The 11,754-nt window shown below is 42.2% G+C and overlaps 1 protein-coding gene across 1 annotated transcript; it reads left to right on the forward strand.

The window, feature by feature from the left end:
* Positions 1–8,245: 8,245 nt before the first annotated feature.
* plagl2 (pleiomorphic adenoma gene-like 2) lies at positions 8,246–11,412 on the forward strand (the record flags this gene model as incomplete). Its single annotated transcript, XM_083891131.1, has 2 exons — positions 8,246–8,568; positions 9,945–11,412. 2 exons carry the CDS (start codon positions 8,246–8,248, stop codon positions 11,410–11,412), a joined length of 1,791 nt encoding a protein of 596 aa, XP_083747257.1.
* Positions 11,413–11,754: the final 342 nt, after the last annotated feature.

The raw sequence follows: 11,754 nt of genomic DNA on the forward strand, positions 1-11,754 counted from the left end.
AAGTTTTGATCTGTTCTGGTTTTCTCGTCTTTCACTGCAGTGAGTCGTTGGCCGCCTCACTGCCTTTCTTGTTCCCCTGTTTCCAGTTTTTGTCAATGTGTTTAGTAAAGCATGACCTGCCTCCACCTTCCACCCTCCCCCAACGTCCCTCCCTCCCCCCTTCTCTCTTTCTGCTGCAAATGACTCCTGTTTTCCCTCCCTTTTCTGCTCTTTATCCCTTTATCCCTTCCTCGTTTGTTTCTCCACTGTCTCACACACTTAAGGTCGAAAAGGTAAAACTAAATAAACCTCTCAGGTTTTCATCCTTTTGTATTCATTCATCCATTCATTTACTGATTGATTGATTTAATGAGGAATTTAGTTTTCTTTTTAAAGAGCATCAAAGCTGCCAAACAACCAGTTGTTAAAAAACATACAACAATATACTGTCTATTGTTATTATTATTTAACCTCGATGTGAGGAGGATGCACTGTACATTTTTATCTTTTAAAATCAAATGGATTCATTTGTGCACAAGCTTTTGTTTGCTGACTTAGTTTTTGTTGTTTTTCTGCTTTAATACGGTTAAAAAGTTTATGAAACTTGGATCACACTTTATATGTACAGTGACAACATGGTAGAAGTTTGTAAAAATTGAGGTAATATTATGGTTTTGCCATTTTATTTTCTCCACTTGGTACAAACCGTGATATTAGTGTGATAATAAGGAGATAATGTTACAATAATAGCATGTCATTTCCAAAGTAATAACCAGGAAATGGCTTAGTAATGAGAATCACATGAAACATTTGTTAATAAAAAAATTATAATTCCCATTTTCTTAAACATGAATTTCATCCTGACCTTCATGTCCCAATATTTGTAAACTATATTATTTACTGGTTTATAATCACAGAAGTAAGACAGTATTAACATCATATTACTCCCCTATTATTGCGGCAAATATTACCATATTTTTGTTACTGTACTGTAATGTAAAGTATTTGCAAAACTTGTAATCAATAAAGAGAGTCCTGGTCTCTTGAAATATATTGTATGTACATAATTTTTTAATAGATTATCACAAAATCAGATTTTTCTAAACTTGGTAACACGTTACAATAGCTCAATAGATGACGGAAACTAAGAACAACAAACAATAACGTTTGAAAAACAAGTGAATGTTGTGACTTTTTCCTTGTTCGAGCTCCTTTTTGTTTGAAAACATCTTTTGTTTTTTTGGAGTTTCAGCTCAAACACGTGCATGTCACAGAGTTTCTCCTCCCCCCTCCCTGCGAGCACGGCTGTTGTCACCTAAGCTCCGGACGATGAACTCACTTTCTATATTTAGTTTTAGTTCCTATAGTTAAGTCAAGAAGTGTCCAGCCACGTGGGACGTGGACATGCAGGAGGACGGCAGATCTGTCCTAGTTCATCATTGTTTTCCACCAGCAACCACCACAAAAAAATAAAAATCCTCACACGTTGTTGCTGTGCGGTGGCTGTAGTCGGGCAGTGAAAGGGTTAAAACCACTCACTCAGCATGCAGGAGCCGTGGTGGGCGAGCAGGCAGGCAGTGCAGAGGCTGACCTCTGACCCTTCAGGAAAGGAATGTGGAAGCTCTTTCATCCAGGACAGAAACCAAAGACACGCAGGCGGTTGGAAAGTGGTGGTTCGATTCTGCTTGCAACGTTTTTTTTTTTTTTGATTAGGGGAAGTCGACAGGCAGAAGCTCCGCGTGGGTGCGCGCTTGCACTGTTGTTGTCGTCATCTGCCATTTTGGAGTGAAGTTCCCTCCTGCAGCAGCAGCAGCAGCAGCAGCAGCAGCACCAGCAGCAGCAGCAGCAGCAGCAGCAGTGTGTTTGTTGCTTTGTGATCTGCAGAGAGGCTCAAGTGTTATTCCGTGATTGGAAATGGCTGCAGTTTGTGCAGGAGGAAAGAAAAAACACAAAGCACTGTGATCTCTGACCTACAACCTATGACCAGTAGAACATTTGTGGTTATATAACACGCAATGCATGACCTAATCTTGACATAAAGCTATAAAGCTCTGGAAATACAGCTTATTCTCATCAGGACTTGAAAAATTTGACGGACAGGTTAGTTTGATAAGTGACTGATTAACTTTCTGTTCACTGTGAAAAACAAAATTCTAACTCAAGATTTAGAACTCGATGATATTAATTATAATAAGACAGAGTGTATATTAATCACATTTCTAACTGGTTTAGAACATAGAACAGTGAACCATAGAACAATTATCACATAAGCTGAGCCTGTTGTGCATTTAAAGACACTTTGGGGTGTCTTTTGTGGATAAAGACATTTACTGATGTTTATGGAAAACCTTTCAAGAAAGAAAATTAAAAAGAGTGTGGATGGACCGTGTTTTTTTTTATTGTATCAGCTTCTTATCCAATGAAGCAGTATTTTTGGAAAAAGGGGTCCCAGAGTGGGAAAATCTCAAATTGCCATCCTCGGGTTTCCGTGTATGCAACTAAAAAACTACTCTGGGAAAATTGTTTAATTATTGTTGTCTTCATCTTCATCATTTTTTCCCGCTTCTTGTGTTTGGAGACTTAGTCGTCCTGACTTAAAAAAAAAAAAAAAGCTTTCAAAACAAAAGTTTGCACACATGCTCCACGTTTTCTTCTCCATTGTTGTATTTCTGCGGGAGCATTACAGCGCCTCACACAGGCCTGGCATATACTACAGTGGTTTAAATTGTTTATGGAGGTTTTGTGGGGGTGAAGACTTTTCTTAAAAAGATGGTGTGATTACAGAAAACTTTCTTTACGAATGAAAAAGACAAAGATCGTACAGGGAAAGTTCTGTTTCCCTGTGTCAATCTCTGCATCAAATCACCAGAGCTCATGACAGCCTATGATGGGTTGTCGGATTACTGACACAAATGTAGCGTAAAACACTTAGCACAGGGGTCACCAACCTTTTTGAGATGAGAGCTACCTTAAGGGTAAAAAATAATATGGAGGGCTACCACGTTAACATTTTTTGTTTGTTTACCATTTAAATGATTAATATTATGCATTCAACTGCATACACATTCATTCCAGTGCTTACTCCTAACGATTACCAGTTTTTATAAACAATATCAAAGATATTTTACTGAGCGATCATACGGATACATGCAAGTGAGGTGAAGTGAAGTGAGCCCGCGGGCACCGTATTGGCTGCCTGCGGGCTACCAGGTGCCCGCGGGCACCACGTTGGTGACCCCTGACTTAGCATATATAGAAAAGTGCTATATATGTAAATATAGATAATTTATGATAAGATATGAGAACAACTTCTCACACCTTTTTTAAAAAAAAATGCAAATGAGGAAGTATTTCACTTTTTTTTTTTTCAGTTTTTAAAATCAGGTTTCTTCTCTTGCACTTACATTTTAGTCTAATTGCATTCTAAATACACTAAAATATAATTGTTTAGGAGGAAGCATGTCATTGCATGGTCTAAACGGCTGTTTGTTTGTTTTACTTTGCAGAAGACAAACATTTTGACATGTTGTTTAATAATTTCCAGCTGTTATAAAATAACAATAATAAAACAAGTCCGATAACAAATGACCTTTAAAGCAGACAAACACGTCTGTAACCCTCATGGGCAAACTGTTAATCTTTGTTTACAGTGAGAAAATGAATAGGAAAATAATAAACCAGTTGTATCTGAGTGAAGGTTAAAATCCTCACATCAGTGTTATGAGTTTTTATAACAGGTAAACAGTTTTACCCACGATTTTGAGGAAAATGCAAAACATTGTAGAAAATTAAATAATGTAAATAAGCTGTTATTGCTGATTAAGTCATGTGTTGTTACTGCTGCTGAACCACAAAACCCTGGGTTCTCCTGGAGCCAACCAGGAAATGAGAATGCTTTGAACAGCCACAAGGGGGCGACTTCGCTGATGACAGATATAACTCTGTTTGAATTGAAGTCTATGGGAAAACGAGCTTCTGCTTCTCTCTTGATTTATAACATCATCATTTCATGATCTCAGTTACTACTTTCAGATTATCTTTAGTTGGACTTGATGTCAATTTGATATTGTTTTGTTTTGCTTTCAGAGGAAAATAAGTGATAAAGTATGACACCAATAGGGACAGATACAAAAACATAGACAAGTTTGAACAGTCATCTGATGCATGCATCATAGTGTTTTTAGCTAAAGCTAATTTACAACACTTGTCCCTAGTAGGGCTTTTGAATAAAATAAAAATACAGGTTGACATTATTAAAAAAAAAAAAAAAAAAATGCAATAAAATAGAGTAAAAGGCGAGTAGTATACACTGTATACACACAGTATACACAGTAGTATACACAAGAGAACACAGTATACAAACTAAAAATGAGTACAATAGTACTGAATTATCTATAAACTTTGTGGCTTTCTGTCTATTATTTTCTCAATTTTTTGGTCCATAAAAATCTGAAAATGTTGAAACATGCAGCAGATAGAAGGTTTACACTATTATAATCAACATCACTGTCACTGTGGTAACAGATAATCAGATATAAAGCTTACAGACATTTTTGTATTACATGTTAAATACATTGTACCTATGTCACTCCACAAGTCAGTGAGAGTCATTTAGCTCTGTTCTGGCCTGAGGGCACCCATGCGTTAAGTTACCTCTGCACGTGGTCAGTCATGGTGCCTCCTTTGTGGTCGGGCTCTGTTCGGTTTGTGTCTGTAACTTGACAGTGCTGATTCTCCTGTGTGTGTGTGTGTGTGTGTGTGTGTGTGTGTGTGTGTGTGTGTGTGTGTGTGTGTGTGTGTGTGTGTGTGTGTGTGTGTGTGTGTGTGTGTGTGTGTGTGTGTGCAGCAGACAGAGGCAGAGGGCGAATGCGGCATGGTTCAGTCCAGGAATGTATGATGTGGTTAGGCTGTACAATAGAGCCCGACTCCCTGACGGTGGTCAATGGGACGGGTGTCGTCGTTATATGGAGCAAAGAAACCAGAATATATACAAGTTTTAAAAATCTGAAAACCTGTTTTAATAACTGTGAATGGGTCAATGGCAAAACTGCATTGTCATGTAAAACAGCTTGAGTGATCATCAAGACTAGAAAAGCTGAAGCGGTTTATAAATACAGAACATTACTGGTCCTGACCAAGGTCAGTGCTAATGCCAGAAAAGGGCCTTCACACACACACACACACACGCGCACACACACTTAGTGAAACATGTGGATACATGTGTTCACACCTTCAGTAAACACAGTATCTCTGTGTAAACATGCACAAATGAGACGCATCTAATCAAAGTGAGCAAAGCAGATTCCAGCGTGTTTACTGTGTCTTAACTCACTGACCCTCACACACACGGAGGATGTGGACCACTGTGTGTGTGTGTGTGTGTGTGTTTGTGCATTCTGTCACACACGCCCACATGTGTTTTTGGTGTTCATTTCACGTGACTGACGCTGACATTGCGACCGGAGTTGTGTCCGTTCAACCTTGGACTTACCTGGTGTGTTAGCAAGCAGGGGTCGCAGGGGTCATCGCGGGTAAATAAGTGAAAGCAGAGATGAAGGTGGTGGAGTTCAGCATGGTCTCTATGACAGAAACGCAAGTTAAAAGCAGGTTGTGGTTGATTTTGATAAACAACTGCAGGTCAGGGTACGTGGTTCGGTGCAGTTTTCAGTTGTTGTCGTCAGGAATTCATTGAATTCTGGGTGACAGGTAGAGCTGGTTTCAAGGAAGTGTTGTGTCCAACCCCCATCACTGCCACAACTCTCTCTCCCCTCCCTGTGTGTGTGTGTGTGTGTGTGTGTGTGTGTGTGTGTGTGTGTGTGTGTGTGTGTGTGTGTGTGTGTGTGTGTGTGTGTGTGTGTGTGTGTGTGTGTGTGTGTGTGTTTGTTTTCCTAAGGATTACAGGAGCCTCATTCAGTTTCATAACAAGAACACACAACACAAACACACACAAAGCTGCATCTGTGCATGGCACTGTCATGTGAAGACACACAAGATGATGGATGAGGCTGTGTAATTACACTCGGCCTCCACATATGGTTGTTCCAACAGAGGAACTGTGCTGTGAGAGTCATCACTCACTCACTCACTCACAGGAAAAACTGTTTGTTTTTTTCTGCTAATCCTTTGTTGTTCTGTTGCCTTCAAGTTGACGTCCAGCTCCCCCTAGTGAGCTCACGGGGAACTGTGTTTTTGAGGTTGGAATTTGAAAATGACATATTATGATTCAAGTCAGGCCTGTTACATGTAGGCCTGGAGAGGTTTCATTTTTGTGTGTGTGGATTCTGTGGTTTTGGTTTGTCCACATCAATGTACGTTTACAACAGATGAAGAATGGAATCACTTGAAACATTACGATCTGTTGTTGTGTGTATCTCTGTATCGATGTTTATTCTATGTTTTATTTCCGTTAATTGACTTCTGCTTGTACTTCAAGAGGAACTTACTCTCTTAAAAAAACACTTACAGGCAGGGTGTGATTTGTCAAAAGAGTGGGGGCAGGGGTGTTTTTTAATTTACTTATTTTTATTCAAGGACATGAACATTTTATTGTAACTAACTCTAACTAGGCCCACTATGTTTCATATTTGGCTCCACGCTGCAGTCCTGACATAAAGGCAAAACGTAGAATTTTATTTTTTTTATATTGTTTTCAGTCTATGATGTGTTCAAAACAACCCAAAACTCGTAAAAAAAACAAAACCCACTGACTTGTTCAAACCAAAATGAACAGTTGTGCAAATTCAAATTCCAAGTTTCCAATTGTCCTTGAACCCATCACACGTCTTACGTCATGTTGTCAGTGCGTCTTCCCACCTCAAGGAAAAAAAAGCTCACAGATTTTCAAGCGCAAGCTACCAGCTATATTTTAATTCAGAATTGGTATTCGCAAATGGCTGAAATAGCCACAACAACTACACCATTTGCGTTCCCGGAGCCTGGCAGCAGTAGGAGAATGGAGAAGCCGAGCTCCTCAGCAGCAGCATTATTTTTCTTATACGATGCCTCACGTCATCGTCATCATTATTTGTGCAGTTGGCCTTTGCCTCAAAATGTAACATGTGTGTCCAGTTCAGTTGCTGTAGAAATATCTCACGTCAACTCAAGGAAGCAACCTCCCAAGAACAAGGCCCTTAGCTTAAACACACTTAACACACTTATAGGCTTATTCTAAGGATACAAAAGCGAAAGAGTTTTCATTTTAAAGTGAATATACAACGATTTAAACTTTCTTATAGGTTAATATATTTGATTTCTGCCTGTAAAATGTCCAAAATTGATGGTCCACAGCTTTGGATTTATAATCTAGGCCAGGGACGGAGTGGGACAGAAAATCAGTCCAGCTCACATTCCAAGGAGTTGCGCTTTGAAACCAGAGTCCTGGGTTCATAACCCAGATTCATGCATTCATCTTCTATTATGTTATATAACTACTAATGTGAAAGAAAGACAGAATTGTGTTTTTTATTTCTTCACTCCTGCGTGGCTTAGATTTGCTTACATTGCCATTTAAAAATGATAATTGTGACAATGAAAAAAAAACCAGTGCATTTGTATGTAACTTTTTACTGTTTAAAAAAAAAGAAGAGAAAAGGGATCATTGGCCCCTGGTAATCTTCAGATTATCAAATCTGGCCCTCCTTTAAGCAGTCGGTTACCAGATTGGAAATCTTCGGAAATCTACTTGAGTACAATATTTTAGTACTTTTTCCACCTCTGCAACAGGGTGGCAAAAAGTGGGACGGTACAGAATGGTTATTTTATTGTGCTTTAACATGTTTAACAATCAAAACTGGAGAATAAGCTACAACAATCACAGTGGATTGATGATTGACTTTTAACCCTTGTGTTGTTTTTTTGTCCTTTTTTCCTCAAAGAACAGTAACGATGCAGAGCAGTATTTCCCACTCACCGCCAACCATAGCTGTTGGGACTGGGTGAGGAGGAGAGAACCAGAGAGAGAGAGAAGGAAAGGAGAGGCTGAAGAGAAAGAGATACGAAAAGTGCAGAGACAAAAGAAAAGCGAAGAGAAGACTTTTAAAAAAGGTAAACAAAGAAGCCTTTACATCCTTTTTCTTGTTGAAAACAGAGTTAAAGCACGTGTTCTATGCCATTCTAGATTTGGGCTAACCTCAATGTTCCTGCTGAACCATCGGATAGTCCTGTGATCATCCCCTGTTGTCAAACACCCTGAAACCACGTTGGGCAGGCGAGGCAAGGGGGGGGGGCAACAAGTGAGATTTAATGGCAGCGGCACTCTAGGGCTGCCATGGCAGCTGCTGCCGCTGATGCCTCACACCGTTTTACCGCACTGACGCCGGAGGAAGAGGGACGACGGACTGCCACCAAGCTGTTTGGGAGCACTGTCCAGCTGCCACGGACGGAGAGAGAGCGAGACAGGGGGAAAGAGAGAGACAAGGAGAGGGACGGACAGGGGGACGAGGTCGGGAGCGAGTGTTTGGTGTGTGGGGCTCTGTTCGCCTCGCAGGAGAAGCTGCAGGTCCACGCCTTGAGTCACACCGGAGAGAAACCCTTCCACTGCTCACATCCACACTGTCTCAAGGCCTTCAGCTCCAAATACAAACTCTTCAGGTAGAACATCTCAATCTCATTACTCAGGTCACATCTTTGTAAATTCAGAGAGAGGAGACTTCCTAAGAATCCTCATTAATGCCTCGTTGTTTCTGGTCAAAAACCCGTTTAATCCCAGGTTTAAACTGATTTCTCAGTGTGAATGTGTTTCATCAACATTCATCAATGGGTCAAACTACTCTGGTAAGCCAGTTGTTATCAGTTGGAATGACCCAGATGATCACGTTAATATCTTCTTCATCTGCTATGAGATGCGTTAGTCTCTAATCACTCTGCAGTTACTAAAGTGAGAGTAAAAGTTACTAAAATTGACAAATTGACTAAAGACTCGTACAAAGTCAGTACACTAGACAACTTTTACGAGAGCCCAATGTAGAAGATACCAACTTTTATCTACTTAGATATCATCACTGAGAGCAGTGGATTTGTTTTTTATTCTTCCTAAGACTTGACGCATCAAGGACTGTTGTTTCCTGATTCAGTGTGTCGATACAGTCACGTACAAGCTACCGTTAGTTAGTCATACTTACATACTTATGCCCACGTGTGTCTCACTGAGGACTGAGGTGTTAAAGCTCACATAGAGTTGTCCTGTTGCACATGTTAGTTATGGAGGTCTACTTACATACATTAACTTGTTTTTATGGTCAAAAACCTGCTAGTTGATGTAAACGAGCCGATAGAAATCCTCTTTTCTGATGCTGTTCGTCAGCCGCGATGTTTCAGAGTGAACTTTCACCCCCAGAAGAGTCTTGTGATTGGCCAGTACTATTCAGCACATCCGTTCTCAGAAGCTCAGCTCCCCCCTCTGGAACGGTGGATGCACTGCTCCTCATTATCAAAACATTATTTTAACATTGTTTAAAAATAGCTTTGTCACGACTCCCTGCCGCAGTCCCTTTTATGACTCTGACCCAGAGTCAGAAGACACTGTCGCTCGTGAAACACCTCCAAAACGGACGTTATTCTTCTCCTGCGGTTCAATGTACGCAACCGGTCTAGGTCCGCTTTAAAACCAAGTCATATTTTGGCCTTTATCTTAAACCCATCAATAAATACATTTGTAGTAGAGGAAGTCATCCCATGTTTGCTGTATATTCAGACTTAGGGGAGACTTAAGCCTAGGAAATAGCAGTTAGCCACCAGGGGGTGACTTCCAGTTTCAAATAATGACAATGTTGATCAAATCACAAAATCTCATGGGACTTCTGGTTTTACAACCAGAAGATAACGTCCATTTTTTCTACACTGAAAGGAAGTCATGTCTCACAGCATGTTGTTTTGGAAACAAAAACATACACAACAAAAAGACAAAGGCATGTTATGTCTCTTAAAACAATCTAATATTTCACTTTGTCTTTCCTGTGCTTTTGCAGGCATATGGCCACACACTCTCCACAGAAGACCCATCAGTGCTCATTCTGTGAGAAAATGTTCCACCGCAAAGACCACCTGAAAAACCACCTGCAGACCCATGACCCTAACAAGGAGGCCTTCAAGTGTGAGGAGTGTGGGAAGCACTACAACACCAAGCTAGGTTACAAGCGCCACATGGCCATGCACTCTGCTACGGCGGGGGATCTCACCTGTAAAGTCTGCATGCAGAGCTACGAGAGTACGCCTGTTCTCCTGGAGCACCTCAAGAGCCACTCCGGGAAATCCTCAGGAGGCACCAAGGAGAAAAAACACCCGTGTGACCACTGTGACCGTCGTTTCTACACCAGGAAGGATGTGAGACGGCACATGGTGGTCCACACGGGCCGAAAGGACTTCCTGTGCCAGTACTGTGCCCAGCGCTTTGGCCGTAAGGACCACCTGACACGCCACGTAAAGAAGAGCCACTCACAGGAGCTGCTGAAGATCAAGACAGAGCCACCAGACATGTTAGGTCTTTTAGCTTCTGTATCACCACCCTGCTCTGTAAAGGAGGAGCTCAGCCCTATGAGTTGTGGCATGGGTTCCAACAAAGATCCCATGATGGGCAAACCGTTCCCAAGTGGAGCTCCTTTTCCAATGGGCATGTACAACCCCCACCATCTCCAGGCGATGTCCAACACTGGGGTGGGTCACCCACACCCGTCCCTGATGCCCCGCCCCTTGTCTGCAGCTATGGGCATGGGCTGTCACATGGAATCCCCTGGATCTCTTCATCCACACTCCCACCACCACCACCACCATCACCACCACCATCATCACCACCATTCCCCTCCACTGACCCCCCATCACCAGTCTCCGGCTCCCCAGCAGCAGCACCAGCCCCAGCCAGCCCCCAAATACCAGCTGGGATCTACCTCATACCTGCTGGACAAGCCCTTGAAAGTGGAGATGGAAAGCTTCCTCATGGATCTGCAGAGTGGCTTGCCAGGTCCGGTTCCCTCTTCAGAGCCCCACGCTGCTGCCTCGCCCCTCAAGGACGGACTGGAGCCCACCTCGGGCCTGACGGATGAGCTTTGCGGGGATCCCCTCCTGTCCAAGAGTCCCGCGATGATCGCAGAGTCTCTGTGTGCTGCTAACATGGACTTCTCCCACTTGCTGGGGTTCCTGCCACTCAACCTGCCCCCCTACAGTGCCCCCATGAGCACTGGAGGGCTGGTGATGGGCTACACCTCATCCGCGACCTCCTCCTCCTCCTCTTCCTCCTCATCATCTCTGCATGCTGCCGAGCCCCACGCCGCTGCAGTCGCGGCAGCTGCTGTACCTCTTACCTCTTTGCAACCACAACCTCAGGAGCAGCAGAACTCCAGCGGGGGTCTGGGCCTCGGATCCTTGCACCCACTTCCCCCAGTGTTCAGCTCCAGCCTTAGTACCACCACACTGCCTCGCTTCCACCAGGCCTTCCAATGAAAGAGATCGGCTCTGCTCAGACTGGATATTTCAGGCGTTGGCTCTATAAAAAATAAAAACGCACACAAACACATGAACACAGAAGCCTTTAATAAAAGCCAACAAAAGCTTTTGATTGAGCCTTAAAAGGAAGTTAAATCTCTTAAAGCAAAAAAAACTAAATGTGAGAAACGAAGATGATGCAGCTTTTATTTGGGCTTTCCCCCAATATCCTATAGTTATAATGATATATTAACCCGTCTTTTTTTTTTTTTATCCATTTACTTCCCCATATCCCTCTTCAACCCCTTATTTAGTTATATAGAGGGCATCATCAGTAGGCCAAAAGGCGTGGTCCTGCAT

Source organism: Microchirus variegatus (genome assembly GCF_963457635.1).
Source record: "Microchirus variegatus genome assembly, chromosome: 6".
Classification (NCBI taxonomy): Eukaryota; Metazoa; Chordata; class Actinopteri; order Pleuronectiformes; family Soleidae; genus Microchirus; species Microchirus variegatus.